Source organism: Manis pentadactyla, chromosome 7 (assembly GCF_030020395.1).
Source record: "Manis pentadactyla isolate mManPen7 chromosome 7, mManPen7.hap1, whole genome shotgun sequence".
NCBI classification, from domain to species: domain Eukaryota; kingdom Metazoa; phylum Chordata; class Mammalia; order Pholidota; family Manidae; genus Manis; species Manis pentadactyla.
In genome coordinates, this window is record NC_080025.1 from 147,464,941 (window position 1) to 147,490,788 (window position 25,848).

General features: G+C 51.1%; 1 protein-coding gene and 1 long non-coding RNA gene across 2 annotated transcripts in view; one reads left to right on the forward strand and one right to left on the reverse strand.

The window, feature by feature from the left end:
* Positions 1–25,848, reverse strand: part of LOC130684355 (proline-rich protein 2-like) — a 313,671-nt gene that overhangs the window by 16,238 nt on the left and 271,585 nt on the right. Inside the window, exon 5 of the mRNA XM_057504990.1 lies at positions 48–139. Within this exon, the coding sequence (XP_057360973.1) occupies positions 81–139 (59 nt within the window). The 3' untranslated portion in view covers positions 48–80. The remainder of the gene's footprint in view (positions 1–47; positions 140–25,848) is intronic.
* LOC130684331 (uncharacterized) lies at positions 18,887–21,232 on the forward strand. The gene is made up of 3 exons (XR_008998594.1): positions 18,887–18,982; positions 19,093–19,242; positions 21,027–21,232. It is a non-coding gene; the product is annotated as an uncharacterized LOC130684331 (long non-coding RNA).

Sequence of the window (25,848 nt, forward strand, 5' to 3'; positions counted from 1 at the left end):
ACGTGGCTTATAAACTAAACTGCCTTTGTTGATGCCTGGTCACTTACCTATATTCCAGGTCAGTGTTGTCCAGTGCAGCTTTAGGGGAGCCACAAATACAGGTCACACAAGGCATATATATTTCCTAGTAGCCCCATTTCTAAAAGTAAAAAGAAACAGTTATAATTTAAATATTACATATTTTTAACCTAACCATCCAAAATATACCACATTTCAACATACAGTCAACATGAAAACATTCTCAAGGAATTTTTACCTTCTCTGTCTTTTCCTCAGTCTTCAAACCCAGGCCACCCGTCCCAGTGGGGACTGGCCACACGTCGGTGCTCGGCCTTCCCTGGAGGCGGGTTAGCGTGGGCCTAGACTGGAGGCCTCAGGAATGCACATGGCCTCCCAAGAGGTATGGCCACATGACGGGACCTGGAAACACTTTTCTAATGTGATGGGCCCCTCATCAAGTACCTGCTACACACGGTCACGGCCCAGGGCGCTCGGTGCCAGTTTAACGCCGCTTCAGGTATTACGCTTTCTGGCACTGATGCTTCAGGGACACCATCAGACATGGAGTATGCATCGAATCCTGTTTTCCTTGTCCACTGCAGAGAGTCCTGCCCTGGGACCCTGAGCAGCTGGGAGCGCACCCTTTGTCACTGGCCTATCCCCAGCACCTGTGCTTTTTGCTCTGGAGTATTTTTCACCTGGTATGGGGGCAAAGCAGAGTCGGCAAAACTCATCACACAGAAGCTGCCAATTAATGCCTGCATGTTTCAGCTCTACATTAGTTTATTTTAAGTCTTAAAGAAAGACACAAAGAACTGGATTTTCAAGTCTCCCAAGGGAATTTCAAAGGCAAAAATTCTGAATTGCCCCATAGAGTAGATGTCTGGTTTGATTTGTAAATTGTTGCTTATACCAGAGGCATTAAAACACATCTATAAACTCACGTCAAAAAATAGTATTGCATCAAGGAAGACTCTGATATTAGGAACCTTAAATAACCCACAGTTCGGGGACACTTGGGTGCCTTCCCATTGATAAGTGAGTTCACACCTCTTAGTCATAAATATCGTCAAGGTGCTCCATCACTTAGGCTTAATCCCTTTGATGATGTTTTAAGAATACTCAGGTCCCTCTTAAGTGACACCAGATATTGCTGCGTTTGATTACTGCATGTGAGGGCCTCAGGCATTTTTTATCATGAAAGAGTTATGATTTCAAAAATCCCCCAAATTATAAATAGAGAGCTCTGCCCCTGCTTCAGCCTTAGAAGGTGAGAGAACTGCCTGCCTCACGCCACCAGGAGCGGCTCCGGCAGCCCTGGCAGGTGGGCAGGGGTCCCAGGCAGCGGACAGCATGCGGCAGGGGGCAGGAAGAGGCCATGGAGGTACACTAGGTATGGCTCAGGGGTGGCGACAGCAGCCGCCAGGTGCTCTGCCGCAGTGAGCAGGTGCTCGTGGACAGGTCGGCCTTGCCACACGGCCCTGGAGGCCGCTGCTGGGCACCCAGCACCTGGCTCATCTCAGACATCTGAGCAGAGAGCCTGTCCTCCACAGAGCACGGCCTCTTGGGGAGGTTTGAAGGGACGAGGGGGAAGTCCTGCCGCACGGTGGGCACTCAGCAAGAACTGGTGGCAGCACCAGTTGCCACTCACTGGCCGCAGGCACAGAGGCATGCCAAGTTCCTGGAATTCTGGGCCAGCAGGACAGGAAGAGGCCTGGTGGGCACAGAGCTGAGGGGCCAGCTGACCTCCAACATGGCAGCACCCACAAGCAGCGCTGCTGGCCCAGCACGGTGGCTGCCCCAGCGGGAGGGACCACCAGGCGTAAGCCTGCAGTGGGCCCTGGGCCCGGGAGGGAGGCTGCCAGACCCAAGGGCCTCGCGTGGGGGTCTGCACAACACAGCAGAGCGGGGGCCAGGCGGGGGGTGACCCACTGAGAGCTTATGGGGTTTATAACAGGGAAGCTTGCTTGCCGCACTGTCACCGCAGGGCAACCGCAGGCGCTCTAGCCATGCCCGGGGCGGTTCCAACCCTCCTTTCTGACGAGCACGGAGGGTCTGCACAGAGGGACCACTGTGGCCCCACCAGCAGCCCCCGAGCTCGCCCAGGGCCCAATATCTGTGGGCTCGCTGCGTCTGAGCCCACGGGCGGGGCTGCGTGGCCAGCCAGACCCCGACACCCGTGTCCAGGGCCGGCAGCCACTCTTCCCCAGAGACAGCTGTGGGCCCCGGGCTCTGGTGAAGTAGTGGCTCTATTTAGCGATTTTTTTTTTCTAATTTTGTAATTAAGAAACATTGATTGATTTATAGCTCTTTTTAACATTTTTAGCTTGTTCATGAAACAAGAAGGTAAACCAAGGTTAGGTTTTGCCATTGGTTGTTACTGTGTTTGCCAGGCGATTCTGTTCAAGACCTCGGTCTGCAGGCAGCTGGGCAGGCGGCCAGGGGGTCGGCAGTGTGCAGAACCCCCCTTGCCCCTGGCTGGCCGCTCGCCCTTTGCCTCTCCGGGCCGGGTGCCCCAGTGGCTCGTCTCCCTTCTGCAAGAACACAGGCTTCAGTGCCCCTGTTCCTGCTGGCCAGGGCACAGGGCAAGGGCGAGGTCCCATGGGGCTGTGAGCTCGGCACACACAGGGACGCTTCATCCCTCACCCACACGGACTGGAAGCGGGCATCGCAGGCTACGGCAAATGGACGGGCATTCACTGACGCCTGACGAGTTAGTGTCACCAGAGTGCCGCCCTCCCAACGAAAACCAATAACTGACACATTTTCATGCTAAGACCAGGGGCTGCCAGATGTTTTCTGTGAATGGCCAGTAAATATTTTAGGCTCAGTGGTCCACACAGTCTCTGTCGTGGCTACCCGACCCCGCCATGGCAGCACCGAGACGACACGCCAGTGAATGAGTGTGGCGTGTGCCAATAAAACTTTATCTACAAGGCCAGGGCCACGTGAGCTCTTCAGGCTGTCGTTCGCTGATTCTACGTTCCTTCTGAGTCGGGTCATGCGGGGCGTACTGAGGACCTCAGGGATCACGCAGCCCCACCCGTCCTGTCAGAGACACAGTCATTTTCCCAAAGGCATAATCAGTTGGCAAATGACTGTTCTGTGTTCACTCGCTCTTGCCACGGGTAAAACCTACTCATCAGGAAAGAGGGTGTGTTATCAGCTGGGGAGGCTGTGTCCCAGTGGCCTGGGATAAGGGGCACAGCCACCAGCCTTGGGCAGAGGGGACCCACATTACCCTCCTTCCCTGTGGCGCGTTACAGGCTCAGTTGTGTCCCCAAACCCAGGACTTCAAAACGTGGCTGTGTGGAGACAGGGCATTCGAAAAGGTGATCAAGGTAAAATGAAGTCATGGGATGGGTCCTGCTCCAACCTGAGTGGTGTCCTTATAAGAAAATGAGACACGGACATGCACAGAGGGACCACCGTGCGAGGCCCCAGGGGAGAGGGCAGCCTCACGCCCAGGACCGAAGCTCAGGGGGAGGCGGGCCTGCCCACACCGGGATCCCGGACTTCAGCCCTCTGCACTGGGAGGGAATAAGCCTCTGCTGTGCACACAGGCCACTGGTGCTTGCCTATGGCAGCCCCCCTGGCACCAGGACAGCCTGGCAGCAGTGAATCGATGGTGCTGAGCTGCTCGGGGGAGGGAGGCCACAGTCTTCAGGCTAACTGGATGGGACCGTTATCTCAGCTCCTTCTCAGTCGGCTAGTGGCCACTCCCCCACCCGCAGGCCACTTTGAGAAGGCCAATGCCTGTCCCGGGAGAGCGGGTTGGGCTGGACAGCACCCTCCCAGTGGCACCCGCGTCTCTGCAGGGCCCCCTGGGGGCCTGGGGGCTGTCACCAGCAGTGGGGCTGTGGAGTCAGGGAACTGTGCAAAGCCCAGAGGGGCTGTGGAGTGCATCAGGGGCCGAACCCGCTTGAGAAGGGAGTGTTGGGGTGCCCAGCCCCCTTCAGGGTCTCGGGGCTCCCGCCTCAGGCTGACCCAGCTGCCACAAGGCGCTCCTGCAGGAGGAGCAGGCGCCGCTGCAGCCCTGGAGGAGCCCCCATGAAGTGCGTGGCCAGCATGTCCTTGACGACTGTAATCGTTCTGGTCTTCCTATATCTTCTACGGTTATTCTCATCCTGAAATGAACGGAGCGTGACACACCGCCGGCAGCCGTTGCCTCCCTCCCTCCCCAGGCATGGGCGCAGACCGACAGTGTCCCTGTAAGACTCCAGCCCGGAATCTGGCTCTCATGGTTTTCAAAATAAAAACACATGATCAGTTCTTTTCTTTAAAATAATTTTTTTGTAGCAAGCCTAAGAAATATTGTACTCCACTGGGACAGGCCCTGCCTGGAATGGGAACGACAAATGCTCTTCCCCTGCGGAAGGACTGTTGCCAGAGGGGAGAGGGGAATGGTGCGGCAGGTGCAAAGGGCTCGGTGGCATGGGCCGGCAGGGCGCGGCCCTCTGATGTGCACCGCAGACCTGAAGATGAATAAAAATATTTCCCAAACACTCCAAGATGTTCTGTGTGCGTGTCAGAAAGACAATGAGGACGATGGAGCACTGCGCCGTGGCCCCGTGCCAGCCTCGGAACAGCTGTGTGGTGCACAGAATCACAGCAGCTGTATTTAAACTAGAAATTAAATCTCCTTTTATTTAATGTGTGCCGTCTTTCTAGTTATCAAAAAGGAAACATTAGCAATTAGGGAAGCGTCCTTCGTGGACAGCGTGGATTTGCCGGTCTTGTTGTGGGTGTCTGTGGTCTCTGATTCTAAGACAGGACGACAGCGGGCGGCGGCCAGGTTTCTGGGAAGAGAAAGAGCTTCGATTGCCTTTCTCTTTGTTAGCAGACAGGCAACAGCAGACCTGCGCTCACCCCCACTCTGAAGAGAGTGATTTCATTCCGTACCACGTTTTGTTTTCATTCAGAATGCTAAGGTCATGGGAGTGGGAGGGAAGAGGAGAGAAGCAGAGAGAAAGAAAGGAAAAGAAAAGAGAAAGACAGAGAAGGCGCCTCCACTCAGCACATGGAGGCCAACAAGACGGATGTCTGCACTTCGGGGGGCGAGCACAGCTTTCAAGGCAGTGTGGAAGGCCTCCGCTGGCGGCTTCTTAGCTGGACGCCTCAGGCATGCTGGGCTCTAGGAGGGTGGAGGGATGTCTCCCCTCTGGTGGGCACCAGCGCCTCCTACGCGCTAGCCAGGGCTTGTACTGAGGCCCTGAGTCTAAGCCTCGTGGCCGCATGACCCAACAGACAGGCATGTAACCCATGTGTTTGGAAATATTCCCTGGAGGAGGTGACAGCTCTACTTAGCTTCAGAAGGCGTCCACAGCAGGCGAAGAGAAGGGGTTAGAAGAGCACAGGAGGCTCGAGTACATGAGCCAGGCCCTGGGTGGGGGCAGGGATGTAAAGTGATTTTGGATGATGTGGGAGTTAGGCTAGCGAAGTCAGGAAATTGTCTTCATCCTGAAAGTGGGGTGGTGCCGCCGAAGGATTTCAAGCAGGGAGGTGGCAGCATCAGGTTCAAACTTCACCAAGAACAGTGGGAACGTGGGGACTAGATTGGAGGCAGGGGGCCGGACAGCTGATGCCCGGAAGGAAGGAGCATCCTGGGGGCAGTGGGGGTGTGGGGGGCCGTGGGGGCCCTGGGGAGGGCAGTGCACCCCACCGTGGCGACAGAGGCCAGGGGGTGCCACGGACCCCCGAAGGGGCAAGTGCCAAGGGAAGGTAGGTGGAGGCAGCAAATTCTTCAGAGAACTCTGTTGTGTCCTACCGCCTCCTTCCCCTTTATAAAAGACATTCTTTAAGCTTCCAAAATATATGCATTTTATGAGCATTTTGTGGGTGAGGTTCTATTGGCTCAGGAGTTTTCTAATCCATCAGCTAGAAGTTCGCCCTGGCTATGCATGGCAGGAAGAACTGCGTGCCCATAGCCCCTCGGAGGGCTGTTGCTGACAATTTTCCGTCACTTCACCCCTCTTTCTGCGATTTTGCTTCAGACGCACTCGCCTTGGGCAGGGCCACAGTGCAAGCTCTGGTCGGTTCTTCACCCAGTGCTTCGAATAGAGGGATTGACAAAGAGGCACAATCACTGTATGTTTGCTTTGCTCCTGGGGGAGAGGGCATAGCAGCAAGGTGTCTGCAGTGGGGAAGACTTGGGGAACAAGGCCCCTCTGCTGGGAACTGGCAGTGATCCCGAGCCTTCGCCTGCTGTGTCTGTCACCAGAGCCCAGGGTCTGCGTAGTGGCAGAGACGGCAGTCACTCTCAGGATGGTGGACGTACAGGGTGAGTGCCGAATTCCTAAGTACCATCCCAAACAATCTGTGTTCCCAGGATTCCCATAATAAGAGACTCTGTGCTTGGATTTTTCTAGCATGGGTATTTCTAGAAGCTCTTTCTACAAATGCAAGAACACCTGGGAGGGGCACGCTAAACACTCTTGTGAACGATTTTACCAGAAACCAGAGGCTCAGTTTCCTACCAAGATTCAGAAGAAATGGGACATGGAGAAGTCCTGTTGAACAAGGGGCAGGAACCAGGCAACACGCCGCGGTGGGAAGCCAGCAGGCCTGGGCCCTGTAAGGTCAGGCTGTGTGGAGGCTGGACGAATGAGCCGACACCGAAGGTGTGAGTGTGTAAAGGTGAGCAGTGATCCCTTCGGGTCCTAAACGGCAGGCTTCAGCCTCAGCAGCGTGGCAGTGCCGGACCATCACTGGAGTTTTATAAAATGCCAGAGTTGGGCTCATAGTATTTGCAAGATAGGATTGCCTGTTTCCCAAATGACAAGACCAGTGACTCAAAAAGAGGCAGTCATAGGTCTGTCATGGGTCGTTGTGCCCGCCAAGCTCCCACACAGCATCTGAGGTTGTTCAAGTTCACTGAAGTGCCCGTGTCCCCACTGGGGCAACAGAGATGCTTCCGGCCCATCTGTTCTGTTCTGTGTCATGTGGCTACTGTCAGTGATGCAGGGTTTTGGATCCCAGTTCACTCAGTTCACAGGATTATCAACAGGATCATTTTGTCAACAGAAAGTCAGTCTCAAGGATCCAGAGCCCAACCAGATTCATGCCCCCCCCCATGATATCAGGGGGCTGATGGCAGCCAGTGGTGGGGAGAGGGCTGGTCAGGTGCCCACCACCCACGATACAGGGTATCATGCTTGTAGATTAAATTTAAATTTTGCTTTTGGAGTCAGAAAGGCGGGAAGACAGAGTTCGCATACACAGAAAACTGGCTTTTATAAATTCAGACGCAAATCTTACACACGCCATCTCGCTGCCATCTGCTGACCATCAGACCTCAAGCCATGCGTGTTCTCCGACGGGACAGTAGGGAGAGCCTCGCAGAGCCACACGCCCCTCAGGCGAGATTTCACTTCTCCTCCTTCCCAATCTTCCCACCCCTGGTTCATTATGGAGTCATTATGCCCTCTGCCCTAGCGACAGCGGGACCTGGCCATCGGCTATCATCAAGCACCCCTCTATGTGTCCGACTTTAAGAGAGGGTAGCCCACCACAGTTACACGTGAACCTCCATGAGGTGAAGAAAGCCACCCATTTTCCTGTCTCTCTGATTCACTTACAACTGCAGCTATCCAGCAGGAACACCCGAGAGCCAGTCCTCACAGAGCCATTTCCCAAATGCCAGGAATAGGCGGGGGGAAAGGAAAGCACGATGGAATACGAGACGTGTCGTCAGCGGGAAGGGCGGCTCTCCTGGAAGACGGGTTGGGTGTGTGGAGAGTGCCGCTTAAAGTACAACGGAAGGCTAAGCTAGAAATGCTCATAAAAAACATGCACAGACTAAGGAACATTTTAAGAAAACCATCACGGTGGACTGGACCTTCACATTTAAAATCACCTTAAAAATGCAGATATTGGATATAAAACAGGAACCAATGAAAGATGATTTTCCTTTTTTCCCTTTTTCCCTGTCTTGTGCATGCACCGTCCATACAGACCTACTGAATGCCCAGAATTCCCAGTAGAGAGGGATGCCGTCCCCGGGGACAGAGCGGCCTGGCCGCACAGCAGCCCCCCTCGGCCACTAGGAGGGCGCGTTAACAGTCGTTTCCCTGGACCCACGTTCTGTTCTGCTCGGCTTCCAGGCGGTGTCTGAGGACAGCTAACAGGCACTCCTGCTTCACTCCTTTGGTGCCCAGACACAGTGTGTAAGGTCGTTTTTTATTCCCTCTTGCCTTTGGGGTGATGAAGAGTCAAAGCCAGGCCGTTGAGGACAGACACCGGCTGCAGCAGAAACGGGCCCATCACCTCCGACTGGCACTCTGCGCCCCGTGTGCCCCGCCACACCCAGACAATGCATAGTGGTTTAAGGAATGGCTTATGCAGTTGATTGGGGTGTTCTTCTTTTTTTCTATAAGGCTTCCATTGCAAAAAATCAGGCATCATTTAAGCCAGAGGACACTGAATTATCAGTGGGCTTTGTGCCAGTAGTTATGATTTCATCTTTACTGACTCCAGATTATATTTTGATGACAGAACTAAGAAACAGTAACAAATTACAATACAGGGGTTGAAAATGAAGATTTGACAAATGTGTGATATTAATGTTTCTTAAGCTATTTCAGGACATAGAAAACTCATTTTATGAAGACAGCATGACTCTTCATACAAAAACTCAATAAAGATACTATATAAAAGCGTAGGTTAACCTCACTTGAAAACATAAGTGCAAAAATTATAAATAAAATATTAGCATTGTATTAAGAGAACAACCATGACCATGCAGAATACAAGAACAGCTCAATATAACGGAGGCTATCACATGGTCCAGTACCTCAACAAATTATCATATCAATAGAAATTTAAAAGGTATTTGAAAAATACAACAGTAATTCCTAGTAAAAATGTTCCACAAAATAGAAAGGAGGAAAAAATGTATATACAGATTATTTAACAAAACCCAACAGCAAATATTTTCCTAAATGATAAAATATTAAAATCATTTAAATTAAAATCAGGAAGTAGACAGGGAAGTCTATAATAGCATTATATTTTAACATTGTTTCAGAAATTTTTAGTGAATTCAGTAAGATAAGAAAATGAATAAACTTGTATAAGCATAGAGAAAAAAACAGAAATGAAACCAAATCTGTGGTACAATGAGAACCCAAACAACCTATATTAAAACAAAAAATACTAAAATTCATTTAAAAACTTGGCAACTTGGCATATATATGTAAAATATATATTACAAAGTTAATAGCTTTTAAAATATGAACTACAAAATTCATAGCTTTTCTCCACTCTGACAATAATAACCTAAAAATGAAAATGAAAAGAAAAGAAAAAACCTACATTCACAATGGTGACACCCACTGTAAAATACTTAGGCATGAATTCAATAAGAAAGACACAATATCTATATGATAAAGTCTGTAGAATCTTCTAGGAGGACATAAAACAATATCTGGACCAATAAAGCAGCAGTCATGTTCTTAGATGGGAGGAATTGTTATCATAAAAGTGGCAACTCTCCAAAGTTAATGTAGCACAAATTTAAAGTAATTCCAAGTAGAATGCAGTTTTTACTTGGCTAAAATGATATTAATGTTGACATCAAAGAACCAGTGCCCAAGAGCAGTCAGGGAAATTATGAAGAGCAAAAATAGCGAGCCAGCTCTTTGCATCATGGGATATGAGAACATAAGGCGAAGCCACAATGGCACTGGGTACCAGCAGACAAGACTGGGGACTGAATCATGAATCCAGGGACATGTCACAGCACATGTGAGAACTTAATAAGGGGAAACCAGTAGTTCCTATCAGTGGGAGAGTAATGGGCTCCTTGATAAATGAAGCTGGCACAAGTTGGTCATCTGCAGGGAAGAAGTAGCAATGACTCACCAGTGTCCCACATGAAAAACAACTTCCAGAAGAATAAAGAAATTAAACGTGAGAAAGAAAACTCTTGTAAGAAAATCCAGGCCACAATGTACAAAATCCAGAGTTGAGGCATTGGAAAGATATTGGCAAGAGTGGAAACTCAAAACCTAAAAAAGAAAATAACAGGCATAACTGATTAATGTATAAAAATAAAAGCTCAACATTTATCATAAACAGTCTGTACACAATCAATAGATTTGAAAAAAAATAGTTGTACCTCAGATGACAAGAAGTTAATATCCATAACATAAAATGAACTGTGATGAAGATAGTCAAATAAAAATAAAATTTTAAAGTTAAATAAAAAATAAAGACTAACATTTATGATGTGTGATCAAAACCGAAAGTTTCTGTGATGACTGCCCTTGCACCGTTCACCATGTAAGAACTTATTCACTATGTAAGAACTTGTTCATTATGTAAGAACTTGTTCATTATGCTTCAGAAGATTGGAGACTGTTGAGAATTAGGCTTGGGGTTGATTAATGATTGTGCATTGAGTCCCCTATACAGAATTTTATTGTTGTTAACAACCATATGATCAATAAATATGAGAGATGCCCTCTCAAAAAAAAAAATAGTGTCTTAGAGTTAATTAAACTGTAATTTCAGAGGAGTTAAAAATAAATAAATAAAATTAAAAAAAATAAAGACTAACAAATAGAAAATGTGTAAAGATACGAATAGGCAATTCACAGAACAGCATATTCAAGTGGCCAAGAAATATTAAAAGATACCCAAATTTATTAATGGTGAGAAAATATTAATTAAAATGACAATAAGTATTATTTTACACCCATTAGACTGGCAAAAATTTTGAAAGAATTAGCAGTGACATGAGAAAAAGGATACTCATACATTGTTAGAGGAATTATAAAATGTTATCGTACACATTTGCGGGGAAGAAGAGGCAATATGGCAACATCTGCTAAAATAAAAATGCATTGACTCTTTCACCTATAAATTCTCCCCTGAAAATCTCTCATGGAATGCATCTTTAGCATGTTAGGGTATATAGTCTAGAGTATTTATTGCAGAATGGTTAATAGTAGAAAAAGACTAGAAATCCCATCAGTAGAGGAATTGTTAAATTAGTGGCATTGCCCACCCCACGGAATAGGAGGCAGCCATTAAAATTAATGAACTAAGTTGAACAAGGCCACTTGTGTGATTTCCATGAGGACTCACCGAGGGATGCGGAAAAATCTGTGTAACATAATCCAGTCTTTGCCAGACCCACCCCCTGCATATCCAGAGAACAGGATGAGGAATATAAGGACAGCTGCCCGCTTGTTGACGCATCACCTAAGGACAATGAGGCAAATGGAGACTCAAAGGGCAACAAGAAGTCAAGCTGAAAGGGCAAAAGCAAAAGAAAGACTATGGTAAGTGGTGTGTGTGTTCAATAATCACACTTTGCATTTATGAATGCGTATGTGTCCATATGTGTAATTAAATAGAAATTAAACTGAAAAGTTATGAAAACAAACGACAAGATCGAAATTGACATTCCACATCCACTTGGGTGCCTCATAGCTATCTATTTGAAATAAAACACGTTAAAAAGGGGATTCTTAATTTTCCACATGATTCCTCAAAGTTATTACCATCTCGGTCAGTGGTACCACCATCTATCCAGTGGCTGAAGAATCATTAAGAACTTAATGATTTAATCATGAAATTAAGAATCGCTCTTAGTTTCACTCTTCCCTCATATTCTACATCCAGCTGGCTTGTGAACTGTCCCGTCAAAACTCATTTGAACTTTACACTACGCTCCTTTTCTATTACTACAACCAACCCAGTCTAGTTGTTCTGTTACACTAGAATAGCATGTTAGAATAGCATCCTAATTGGTTTCCAGCTTCTATACCTCCTCATTTAAAGCCATTCTGCACACAGAGCCAGAGTAATCTTTAATAACTATAAATAAGATCATGTTCTCCATTTGCTTCATCTTTGGATATATTCACATTGTACAGTTCTTTTTTGTAGATGGTTTTAAGTATCAGACACATACAGAAAAGTACATAGCTTTTAAGTATACAGCTTAGTACATTTTTACCAAGTTCTTAGATCTGTGTAACTACCACTCAGATTAAGACATAAGACATGACAACACACCCCTGTCAAAATGCCATTCCAGTGCCTTTCAGCTTCCATCATTTCTGTTGAAAAGTTAGCAATTATCTTAATTTTGCCACTTTGAAAGTTATGCTCATTTTCTCTGCCTTCTATTAAGATTTACTGTTGTCCCAGCACTTTGACTATGATATATTTAGTGTGGTTGTCTTTATTTTTGTTCTGCTAAACTTTTTTAAGGCTTTATGAATCTGTGACCTGTCTGTTACCAATTTTGGAAAGTTCTTAGTCAATCTCCTCAAATTGCTTCTGTCCCCATTCTTTCTTTCTCATTCTTTGTGACTCTAGTTACATGTACATGACTATATATGATACCTTTCTGCCCAGCCCCTGTGGCAGCCATGGAGACGTTCTGCTCAGACTGCCCTTCAAGAAAGGACTTGCTATTCATCTGCCATGAGTGCACTTGGTGCACTACAGTTAGGGCAGCTGCCAGCTCCGTGTCCTCGGGATCCACCTCAGGTTTAAGGCCACCACCTTGCTCTCCCTTAGAAGTCTCCTGCTGATGACTGGCCAGTTCCACCTAGTGCAGGATGCCCATAATGGGCAATCATTGCCTTGGTGCTCCCTGTCGGGTCCACCCAAACGTGTCAGGTCTGCAGGCCTGTGGCCAAATCCTTCTTCCTCCTTTTTGTATTCGTGGGAGTCAGATATGCATTGTGACCCCATTCTGCTGCTGCTCCATTTTATAGTTCATGGGCATCATGTTAAAAGAATTACTTAAACTCCTAATTTTGTTTCAGTGTCTGCATCCTGAAGGACCTAAACGATAGAAGGCTTATGCTTTTTGCCAAGAATTAGCAAATTTCCTGAGGAGAAATAGTGGTAAGATGTAGGACTCACCTCCATTCATCTTGCTCCTCATAAGGTCTTGGCTCCTCGGTCACAGCTGCCCCGTTGCTCCCTGATGGCCGCCCACAGATTCCACGGTCGTCCTTAGCGGGAGGGGGTCCAAAACCAGCTGTCACACAGTGGCTAGAAGTGGGACCCCTCCCCTAGGCCTTGTTGACTTTTAGTTCACTTTTGTCTAGTTGCTCTTATGATGTCCTATAGCAGTCTTAAAATTTCTGTAGGAAATTTTAAAAGGGAATATATCCCTGTAGTCCATAACAGTTGAAGAAATCCTTATGAGGAAGTTAGGCCTTCTGTAAGGGAAGTCTTGCATCAATACAGCCTTATTCATGCACTTTAGAGTTCATGTCACTCATCCATAAAAGTGTGCCCCCTAAATCCCAGGCATCTCCTCCCCCACTGGACTTGCACTCATTTATCCATGCACCTAGAAACTATTTCCTGAGCACCCACCCTGCGCCAGGTCTCTGCCCACATGAAAACATGGACACACGGTGGGCTGCTGCCTTGTAGAGATCACGGCTGAGTGCACTTAACAACAGACTAAACAAGACACGTGAATGCTAGGAGGAGGTGTGGGGTCACCACTGGTACGTCTGCCGCGGGATGGGAGCTTGTTAGGCTAGACTGCATCTGTTGTCCGGGTAACTGACCACAGCAGTGGGCATTTCCTGTACTGAATACAGCAAACCAGTCATCATGAGACGGCTCCGCCCGGCCCATTTGTTCCTCATACATGACAGGGCCTGAGCCCCACCACTGTCACTCTGGTGGGTGAGCCTTGTGTAGCAGGCTCCCTGCATGCTGTGGCCTTTCCTCCCAAGGCTCTGTGCCCTCAGGAGGCATCTTCAAGCAGACCCTGCAGTTCCCAGGGAGATGTTGGGCTTTGGCAGCATAATATAAGCAAGGTCTAAAACTTGATCCTTATAAAACACTCTCTCTTGCCCACAATCTTCACTGAAGGAGACACAAATAGTTAAATCTGGGAGACTAGCATTCTTCTATTTTATCCTGGAATTCCTTGTTCTTCAGATAAAACAAATGGTCCATTAAACATCACCAAAGTTGTTTGCCATATTGTGACTGTAGGCAGAGTCCGGTCCCGGTGCCAGGAGAGACTGCAGGCTGTACCACTTGTAGGCTTCGGACCAATTACTTCAGTGACTCAGTTTTTTTCACCTACAAATTACATTGTTCACAGTGCTCATATTCAAGAGTTGTTGTGAAGGTCAGAGCCACCACAGCGAAGCAGTTAGAATGGTGCCTGGCATGCGGTGAGCTCCGGCGCTGGAATGACCGGTGCTGTTAGTTCTGTTGTCAATGTTACTGACAAAGGGCATTTATGTTCTTAAAAGTAGTATTGTGATCACAACAACTGCCAATTAACTATCAGTGATAAAAGCTCTCCATCCAGTAATAAAATTATTTGAGATGCAGGTGGTCTTTTCTTAAAAGAAAATAATTTGACTCAAGCCATTGGACACTTTATAATGCCTAAAAGTGCCTTGCATGTAAGCCTTGAGCTGTAAATGTCACTGTGCTTTGCTGTAACATCCCCACGCACCCAGGTGACTATTTCAGCTCCAGCTATGCAGGGCACGCATGCCCAGAGAACAGTATCTGGAGGAAAAGTTAGCAGTACTGCGGTATCTTGAAGGATTTTTGGCAAGGTCACCCTTTAAGTTCACTGGAAAACGACTATAAGGACAACACTGAGAAGCCACGTGGGGGACGGACAGAGGCATAAGGGACACTGCAGACAAAAGGGAGCCTATGGTGAGCTGGGTGGGGGGAGGTCGGTCCTCAGTCCCTGAGCAAATCGCCGAAGTTGGAGTCATCAAGGAATTCACACTCCTCAGGGGGTCGCATAAGGAAGCCCAACATGTAAAGCAGATAATAGCAGACCCACGTTGGCTGAAGGGGGTGAGCTTCTGAGACTCCTGCCCTATAGACGCCCTCACCTCTGAGACTCCAGGACACTCCTGCAAACTTTGAAAACAGTGGAGCTAATTATTTAAAAGTCTTTCCTTAACTATAAGTGCTATTCAGCATGAGGTCTTTGAGTCATAAATCACAGCAGTAACGTATCAGTAGTGTTACCAGACATTACAGTTGGTGGCAGAGCCATTTTTTTGAAAATGGCATCGTTTTGACTATTTTAATAATCAAATGATGGTCATTGAGGGCAGCAACTTATTTTTCTGTGCCTTAGCTGAAAGAAGGAACTGCTTCTCTGGTATTTATGCTCAATCTGTCCCTCACCTAGTCCTTAGCTACAGTCAACATCTTTACTGCTCAGCCTGGTGAATGAGTACATTGTGTCAATATTGGCTGTGTCCAGGCTGGGCGCTACAGGACACAAGGCAGAATCTGTCCAGTGGATTTTTGGGGGCAGGTTAAGAGTTTCCCAGGAAAAAGAGTCTTGGGGCCAGGGACCTCTCTGCGCAGATTTGCTGGTTAGGCATCTGGACAAAGATAGGGTCAAGAATTTTAAAGTTTGCCTAACAAGACTAGGACAAAACGCACAATTCCAGAAATGATGTTTCTGGTTTTTCAAAAGCAGTTCAAACTATTGTCGTAAGACAGGTTCACTAAGAGACAGAATCCAAGACACGGGTTAGCCCACCCTCAGCAGGGACGCTTTTGAGCAAAGGAGGGGAGCCCGCCTGGGCAGGAGGAGAGGTTGGTCTGGCGCACGAGCAGCAGGGCATTTGGGAATCGTAGGGCCGAACCGGCCCTTCAGAGCTGCCCAGACAGAGAGAAGAGGGCATCCACATCGACAGCACCGGGTGCACGAGGGCCCTGGGGAGGGCTTGGTCGTGAGGCAGACAGCTCCGTCCAGCTGGTGGCAGTTCCCTGGGAGTCACTCCACGGCGAGGCAGCAGGTCCAGCGTGGGGGGACCAGGGCCTGGTCTGGCAAGGGGACCGTGGGGCTGGTGGCCACAGCATGCTGTCCACTCTCAACTCCTGGCTTCACCTGCTGATCTTGGCCCGTCCAGAAACTGCCCATGCCTGGCCAGTCTCTATTCCTGGGGTCTAAGACCAGAAGTTAGTGACCTGCACGCCTGCCCCTGTGGCTGGCCTGGAGGCTGCTGCACACCCGCGTGGCAGCCCTATCCCCGGCTGGCTCCCCGGCTGGCCTGGGTGCCTGTCGCTCGGGGGACCTGATCCTCCCCTCGCTCCTCGCAGGCTGCAGCTGCTTCACAGACCCATCTACCTCAACACTGGGCAGAGTACCAGGAGGTGCTCCAGCGAGTCGCCTGCATTCCAGCCATGCTCTGTCTGTTGAGGACTGTCATCCGCCCTGGGTTTGGGCCTCTGCCGAGACCTCTGGTAAAGACGAGCCCTTTCCACCAAGGGGACGCTGTGCCCTGTGCTGTGTCAGGGAGCCACACCTGTTAGCCGGTGGGCAGGAGAGGCCATCCTGTACCCGGAATATGTGCAGATTACTGTTGAGATGAACTGCTGCGCTCCCACTGGAAGGGAAATCAATGCAATCGACTGGCACTGAGGGTCTGGCGGGTCTCCCCCACGAGACGGCGCTGGGCGTGCATGACCCATTCTGTTGCCGACAGGCTGGGCATCGGGCTGCTGGCATCTGGCAGTGCTAGAGGCGATGTCAGCCTTGCGGCATGGCTCCCCCCTGCTCCGTAATGGCCCTGGTCGTGAATCCTGGGCCGGCACCGTGGTGACCAGTGACAGGCTGGCTGACACCCTGGTTGAGGTTTCGTGTCTGCTTCCGTGAGGGGTGTCCTCTGGTGGATGCTAATACTGGGCGCAAAGACTTTCCCCTTGTGCTCACTCCCCAGGGTGCAGCCACAAGCCCTGGACTCCTTGGCCCCAGTACCCCCTCTTCCTCCTTAACTCCCGAGAAAAGTCATGATCCTTAGCTTTACCTCTTCCCCAGAACGTCCCAAACTCCTGCGATAGTACCTGTGCCCCCCCCTGGGGCTGCTGCATCGCCCTGTACCCCCCCAGCAGCTACTGCACAGTCCTGCACCCCCATCCCCGCTGCTACACTGCCCTGTGCCCCCCTCTGCTGCTGCATCACCCTGCAGCCCATTCCCAGCTGCTGCACCACCCTGTGCCCTGTGCACCGCCCTGTGCCCGTCACCACCCCCCAGGGGACACTCTGACAGTGCCCCTCTGCAGCAGGCAGAGCATTCACACCCCCATCCATGGTTCTGCACCAGCCAACCCCAAAACCCCATTTCAGAGTCTGAGCCCACAACCACCCCTTGCATCGATGGTTAGGCGGAGTTTCCAGAGAACAGACTCTAGATGGAGATCTGTGGGCAACGACAAAGGCAGAACTGGGCAGAGAGGGAGGCTGGCGCTGGTGCAGAAGCTTCAGCTGACCCTGAGAATCAGGGCAGGGGCTGCAATCACCCGTGACCAAGGCAGGGCACTGGCCTCTGTACCCAGTTAACCTGTCAGGGACTGAGGGGTGCTACCAGGGAGAGGCCCTGCCTTGGGCAAGGAAGCTCCTTCTGCTGAGGACGTTCCTGGGGAGGGAGGGTGAGCCCCCAGGACGGGCCTCCTGCCCCCTGGGGAGTGAGCTGGTGACGGCGTCTGGGGGACACATGGCTGCCTCCACTACGCCACGTGGTTGGGGCCCCTCAAAAGTCTTGAGTCCAAATACAGAGATTGCTAGCTGCTTTTATTCATTTGTTTCCCATATTTACTTCATTCTTTTTGGAATAAACTCTAGTCCGGTCACTGACTACTGTGTGATCTCTTCTGATGGCCCCTTGGGTTAAATGTGGATAATAACAGAATCTAACTCCTGGAGGCTTCTCGAGGACGACTGAGGTCAAGCAGGCGAGGCCTGAGCTCAGCGCCTGGCACCCGGTCGGAGCAGTTCGGTGCCGCTCAGCTTTCTGTGCTCGGTCGCCGCCCTCCGATGCCTTCTCTGGAAATGCGCCTCCAAGTCTCACTCCCCAGAACCTACTGGCCCCTCTCCCCTTTTGCCCCCAGCTGGGACCTCTTCTCAGGGTTTTCCTCTGAAAGGACCACATTTGGACCCCTCCAATGGGGTTATATTTTGACAAGCAATCTGGGAGGAAAGATGGGGGTGGCAGGAGGAAGGCCACGTGGCTCTCACCCCAGGGCCCTGGTCAGCTCCCCCGGGTCCTCCTGCCTTTGCTGGGCACCTCCTTTGGCTTCCTCCTGTGCCTCTGGGGCAGGGCGGGGACCGGCTCGACAGACGAAAGGCAGGTTGATCCGCCCACATCGCCGTGCGGGCAGAGTCGAGGCCCTTCCTTCGGTTCTCTGTGTGCACAGTCTGCCCCAGCCTCGCAGAACACATTGGTCAGGCCCAGCCTGCTGTCACTGGAGTCACCACCAGCCTGTTAGCAAGGCGACTCCACCAGGAATTTCCTAATGGATGGGAAATTACTGTTTGGGGTGCTAAAGAGAGTAATTAGGTCATTTAGTAAAAACGCTCTGTCATGTGGTGTAACTGCTGTTGGCAACGTAGCTGAAAGCCCGTGGGGGATGGGTCACCGAGGTTGAATGTGCCAAGTCAGACACGGGATGCGGCCGCAGAAAGGGGCAAAAATAAACCCTCTCTGTCAGTTGTCCTTAAAATAGGATAAATCCAGATGTAACTGCTCTTATTTGTAGGCTGACGACTGTTGTCAAAATTGGGTGAATGTCCAAAGTAACTTGAAGTTAATCCTCCCAGGCCTATAAGAATCAGACCACAAGTCTACATAATAAATTCTTTGTGCCAGGAAATTGTTTTAAAGTAATCATGTTTAGGTAAGTAAGGACAAAGGGCTTCCTACTGAGAGATATTTTCTGAACAAAATTAAACATTATAAAACCATATTATTAAATTCTGTCAACAAGGTATTAATCTTGTTCCTTGGGCATGGAAGCCGTGGTTCTCTGTGCTAATGGACTGCTAACATTTAACCTTTTCTGTTTTCTCGCAGCTGACATGGTACACAGGGCTGGACGCAGTTGAGAAAATCAGAGAGTTGGTATTTGAAGCCTTGTGAGTTTGACCAAAACCCAAACCTGAACTCCACATACTGGACTTCTGAAGTTTCTACTTAAAGGCATTTTAGAAATCACAGTAAAGGTAAGCAGACAGCCCCCCACAGGCACGCACATACACTCGCTCCACATTTTCTTTTCTTTCCATTTCTTTTCATCTGAAACCTGTTGAAAATATGTACATTGCTTTTCCAGACTACATGTATCTATATTTGGACACTTGCCTGTGGAAGCCAGTGGCCATTCTAGCTGAACCTGCCAGTTCTCTGCGGTGTCATCACACTCGAGCAGCATTGTGTCACCATCATCGACACTGCTAACACCGTGTCCCAGCTGATCGTCAAGGTACATTAACTCTGCGATGGGGCCACGGTCCTTCTCAGGGCACCCACTGTGTGCAAGTATGGCCTGGGGGTGTCAAACGTGCCCTTGCTGCCCCCTCGGACCAGGATACATTGAGGGCCTGGGACACATCTATAAGGAAACAAATAGTAAGGCAAGGCTGCAGATCCGTGCCCTGTCAGGGGTACAGGAATCGGGCCACTTACATTCTCCCCTGGAGGAACCTGAATATGGCCCACTCTTCCTGCGGCCATGAGACTTACGTCTCAAACAACTTCCGGGGGGTTAATTTCCAGTCTCCACTGGGGAGGCGGCCGAGCGCCGCAAGGTCCTGTATCAAGGGAGGCGGGTGACACGGAAATCACTTAGACCCTGGGCGCCCTCGGTCCCTCATCCGCAGAAATCATGTTAATAATAACTGGGCTGAATGCATTTCTAAGCTGTCTTAAGATGAAGTAAAACTATAACGAAGTATGGGCAGTTTTCATGGCCTCAGCAGCATGAATATTCAGTCTAGATCTTCTCCCCAAGGGGAAACTGGGGGAGCTCGGTTCCCCTTTCTTCAGGGGCAGAGATGCAGGTCCCGCTTTCCCTCCCGCGCTTCCAGTCCTGGCAGCGAGCCCACACCGCGGCGAGTGCTTGGGCCGTGGGTGCCGAGTAAGGGGACACCAGGCGCACGGGGCAGCCCTGAGAGGGGCACCGCAGGACCGCTCAGAATGAGAAATATTCTTGCCTGACTCAGAGACGGCTCCCCAGTCTGCTGTCCCCGGCGTGGTCCTCGCCGGCATGCCTGCCTTACTAGCGCTCAGCCTCTCCTGCGTGTGCCCGTCGGGGCTCCCCTGTGCCTAATTGAATCCACATACACCTCATTTCCTTATTTCTGTCAATGACTCAGGCTGGATTTACCATACTGTGACTCATTAAACACAGGTGCCAACTCCATCTCCTGGGACCACAAGTCAACGAGATGCTCTCACAATGTCCCCGCTTTACCTTCTGCTCACAGGGACAGGAAACTGCCCGGCTCAGCCAAGTCCTGGGCCGGGTGGCACCTGCTCCCAGATCACCCTTAAAGGGACCAGACTCGTTTCCTAGCGTGGCGTTCCAGTCCCGAACCTACTGGGCACAAACAAATAATTGTGATGCTGCTAATGGGTAATGAACATGCCACTCATGGCCCGAGGACATCGCAGGAGAAAGAAGGATGCTATTTGCAGTCTATCGAGAGGGGATGGTACAGAGAGGAGTTGGAGGGAAGAGAGGGGGGCTGTATTTTAAACAAAGAAAATATGAGTCTAACAGGAACTGACGAGAAGGTCAGAAGGAAGGAGGCCCCACAGGGGAACATTTCCAAACTTGCCCCCTTGCTGCGATGGGTGCTGAGCGCCACTCAGACCCCTCCAGGAGTGAGGGCTCGGCCCCCAGCTCTGGGGAGTGCTGCCCGCCAGCCCTCCATGTCTGCTCATTGGCAATGGCGTCCGGTGAGGACACTGCCCTGCTCGAGGTCCTGCGTCCCTGCAGAAGCTGCTCACATCCTATGGCTGACCAGCACGGGGCCTTTATATGACCCAGTCCCTGACTCCCACTCTGGACAGTGTGGAAAGGCCCCCCTGACCTAGTTCCTCGGGGGCTGGCCGAGGGCTCGCCACCTCCCATGCCCAGCCCCATCCCCTCCGGTCCCTCCCACAGCACCCAGATGCCCTGCCCACCCCCTCCATTGCCATGCTTCTGGGCAGCCCCACCTCTGGCACCTCCCTGTCTCATCCGTCTGCCCCTGTGCCTCCCAGGTGTGGGCCTTGCCAGGAGCCCCGTGAAAACGAAGATGCTGGGAACTGTCCATCTGGTTCGCCAACCACGTGGCCTAAGAACCTACGGCTTCCACAAGCTCCTCGGGCACTTTTGCTGCAAACAGAAGTCAAGAGCCACTGTCCCAGGCAGCGGAGCAGGACCTGAAAGGGGTCCTGAATTTAGGCGCCTGCCGTATTCGTTAGTCCTGTAAGGTAAGTCCTGTGCAGGTGGCCATTGTGTCTCCCTCCTGCCTTTGGCGTGCCATCCAGTGCTTCTCCCCACTGCCTCTTGGGGTATGTCAGGGAACTGGTGTCGTTTGAGAGGATGGCTTAATTTGTTTTGGTAGCATGGGATGGTGTACTGAATCCTATAATGAATGTCAAGTGCGTTAATAAAACTGAGCGATGTCATCCGGCCAAGACGTTGTCCTGGGCCACGATGACGTGCCTCTGTCCCAAGTCTCCATGTGCAGCCACAGATGCGCGGCTCCCGCCGGCTCGCCCACAGGAATCCCCGCTTGCTGCTCCGAGCTACGCTCCGAGGGCAGACGGTTGAGCTCCTATACCTTACCTTCCGAGCTGGGGAAAGAGGCCCACAGGGGGCATGTCTGCACTATTTGTTCTCATTTTCCCCTGAAACCAGGCCTCTTCTGTAGGCATGGGGGTCCCTCTCACATTGACTCCTGTCCTTTGCACCTGAGTGTTGGCAGCAGCCTGTCACCTGGCTGGGATGCTGCTTCCCAGGCCGTTGCACCGTCAATGAGCAGAACCGGTCCTCGCTGCCGGGTGGAACACCCAGCTTTGTCTCTGATCATTGCTGCTCCCAAACACCTCATTTGGGTCCTACTTCAGGACCTGCCGTGTGCTTGGTGACCTCAGGTATTAATTTTTCTGCTAGTGATGCATTAGAAGATTACACTAACGGCAAGGTAATCAGAGGCACCACCAGCCCAACACACTTGAGAGGCCAAGGAGCAGGCGGGCGTGGGTCGGGGTGGGCACGCAGGTGCCAGGCTGCTCTCCAGCAACGTGGTGACTTGAGCTGGCCGAGCAGGGTCTCTGCTCTGTTTCTCCATCTGTCAAGTGGCTCTGGTCTGCTGTTGGCAACTGGTTCCATAGTGACATTAATTTGTTCAGGCATATTTTGATATTCTGTTGCACTGTGGAGTTATAAACAGAAAACAGTGGTTTTCCCTTTAACCAAGCTAAAATTGTTAAAAGGCGAATTTCCTCAAACTTTCCAGAGGAGTGAAAAACAAGACAGCAAGTCTCTGGGGGCCAAGAACCACTCCAAGGGGCTTTTGTCTTGTGGGAAGTTAATCTTAAAGATTGTATAGAAGAGGCAATAAAGGACAAATGATCCAAATAGGGTCTTAATGAGAAAAATAATGTAGGCTAGTGAAGCAAATCTGGATACTTTAGATCAGAATTATGTGCCTACTTGAAATTTCCAGGAAGAAGGAGTCGAAGGATTTGGGAAGAAGGAGTAGAAGTCTTCGGCTCTAACTTAGATCTACTGACCAAAATTAGAAGATGTGAAGGAAACGCGAGAATTCCCAAAGAATGATAACCACTCTCTGTGAGTCCATAAGGGCTGCTGGGCTCTGAAACAAACACGTGCATATCCCTTCCCGTTGCATGGTCTCCGGAAGATGTCTATTACCCATTTGAGGCCAAAGAGCAAAAATAAACGGACATATTAACTCACGGCAGGGGTGGAGGGCCTCTGAAACCCAGAAGACGAAAGGCTTCACAGTTTCCCCTCCCACCTGAAGCTGGTGCCTTCATGAAGACGTGCTGATACTTAAGAAATACACTAGAGGCCTGTTATTACCCGCCTTGCTTTTACACGGATGGAGCATAGGTCAAATCACGCCCTTGAGAACCTGCCGACGCTGCCCTGCTGGCGTCGGGACACGCTCAGTGCCACCTGGGCTCTAAGGCACACCTGGCCCCTCCCGGTGCTCGCGGGATGTGCAGGTGAGCTGCTCTCGGGGCTCTGGTTTGTAGCGTGCACCCACCTCTGGGTTGTAAATACTGCTGAGTGTCTGACCGTAGGGTCTCCTCCGCCATGGCCCTGCCCCAGCACACTCCGGCTGCTGCAAGATAATCAAATGACCTTGTTGCATGGGCCATTGACAGATGGGTTTTAATAACTTCTACAGGCCGACCTCCTCGCCCCCCCGTCACTCCCAGCCAGAGCTGGGGCTACAGCAGGAATGATTTCCTGGGGACTGATGGGGCCGTGCAGGGCAGTTCAGGGGGCCCTGGGAGCAGGGGGTGCCCTGCCACAACTGCATGTGCGGCTCTGGGCAGTGACAGGCCCGCTGAGCGGTCCGGGTGGTCACACACCCTGGATGACATGGATCCTCATCTTACAGAGCTTGTATCTCAGTGGCTTCAGCCACAGACTCCAGGAAGAACTCTTAGGGCTTTTTAAAGAGGACAGAGACGAGAGTAACAGGGAAGCGTCAAGTGCTGGGGAGAAGATGTGCAGGGTGGTCAGTGCGGGAAGGGTTTATGGACAGTCGCCTCAGCTCAGGAGAGAGAGGGCCCAGAGGCTTTCCAGCCCAGGTCAGCTTCAGGACAGACCCCACTGACTTGCAAGTTACTGCAGTGACCACAGGTTATAGGCATTGTCTAATTAGAAGGGCTGAAACACACAATAGGAGCAGCTCTTGTGGACGCTTTAGAAACACGAGCTGGGCTCAGCTGCTGGACGCGACACCGTGGGCACGTGCTCTGGGCCCTCTGGGCAAGCCCTTCCCCCAGCCCGTCTGAGGGCCGCTGCCAGTGAGACGTCAGCCTTGTTAAGTCGAGGAAAAGATACATGAATCAGTCACTGGCACCTTAGCTTGTCGCCTCAGCTCAAAACAGAATCAGAGGCAAGCCTGAGATGGGAGGGGTCGAAGCTCAGGTCAGGCTCTTGGTGGGGAAGCAGCCCTTTCTCAGGGCCGCAAAAAAAAGAAGACGTTTTCCAAGTGGGAAGAAAGAAGAGTTGGATATAATGTTATGTTGAAAAAAGGAATTATTTTATTCCTTCCATGGGCATGGTGTCTTATAAATGAGAAAAGGTTAGGCGAGTATTTTTCAGTGGTGTTTTACGGAAACTGGAGGGCAGCCTGCCCAACTCCACACGCTGCCCAGGACCAGCTCTGCACCTGCTCATTGTCCCCCCTCCCTAGACATGTCCCATCTTGAATATTCTCCACCTCCTGGCTTCCTCTCTCTCGTTGGAACTCTGCATTCTGGGGGACCCCAGGCCTTCCAAGGAGGGGTGCTGTGCCTGACAGACACATCTGTCCAACCCGACCGTGTGGCTTTGTCTCTAAGACAAGCTGGTGGTGTTGCTGGGGCCTGGGCTCACCTCTCTGTGCCCTGTCCCTGCTCCCCAGCAGAACAGAGTTCACTTAATGTTTTCCATGTGAGTGTCTCACTGTTCCCACACATCTACTGAACTATTTGCCACTGTAAAGGAAAATGATTGTTTTTATTTATTTGAACTTCTGAATATCTTCCACTGTCTGTTCTATATGAAATGCCAGCGCTTTAATAATCTTACGATATGTGAGTTGAAGATCTATCTGTAGTCATAATTTTGTCAAATATTGTTTACTGGGATTATTTCTTTTTTCCCGTGGGAACCATAGGGTGCTGCAGCTCTGTGGTTCGATTCTCAGGAAGGGGAAAGCATGGCACGGGGCACCCCTGGGGGACGGAATGGGACCAGAGATGTGCATCTTTGCGCCACCCTGCAAATGTCCTGTAAAGTGTCACGTACCTGGCCACCTGTCTATCCCTCAGATTTAAAGCCCTACTGAGCACCTAAGCCCAACACAGTGGGTGGTGGGAAGCACCCCCTCTCAAGTTTGGTATTGGGAAGTCAGGCATGTAGAGATTTTCCTTGGCTTTCTGGAAGTGCCTGGAGCTCAGGTAAAGTGGCCCAGAAGGGAGGGTTTTGGGGTCAGACAGGACTGCCTGGGAGACGTGGCCTGCCCTGCCCTCTGACAAATAGAGAACAAAGGGAAGCGTGCGGGCCTCGAGCTAAATCCCCAGGGACAGGGAAGCCTGGTGGGAGAGGTGTCTTCGGACCACCAGGGGGGCCCCCTCGGTCTGCCCCGCTCCCCTGCAGGTTGGCGGCGAGGCGGGGGATGGAGGAGGGAGAAGGTTCTCTCAGCTTCCGTCAGGACCCTGCCGCCAGGCAGTTTGGAAGCCGCTAAGGAGGGCCTTTCAGTGTGGAAAAGTGAGCGCCCAGGTAGGGGCCGGGCCCAGGAGGGGCTGTGGGGGCACTTCCCCGGCCCACCGGGTGGGGCCGTGGCATCTTACACCTGGCTGACTCAGGGCGTCTCGACTCTGCTTCTCACCTGGGGCCACGGCGCCGAAACTCATTTCAGCCTTTGCCTCGTCCTACAGGCCTGTCCTCACTCAAACCCACGTTTATCCCCAGAGAACCCAGGGCAGTGGGTTTTCGGGCATGTTCTTCCACCTCCCCAGGTGCAGCAACATCTCACCTGCAGAAACCAGCCGGGTACAGGGCACTGGCGAGGTGGCCACGGCCCCTTGCGGCAGGCCCACCACGGCAGGCCTGGCTGGCCCCCACGAGCCTGCACACTATGCCGTTGGGCGGCCCCACCCTGCCCGGGCGGCCCCACCCTGCCCAGCCGGCCTGCAGCGGGTGCGCCACACTTCCCTCCAGGGATAGACGCACCGCACGGGGGGAGGCCTGGCATGGTCAGGCTCAAAGGCACACCCCGAGGAGCTGCCTGGTGAGCTTGTTTGCCCCGGGGGCTTGCCCCGCCCAGCACCCCCCTTCGCCCATCCC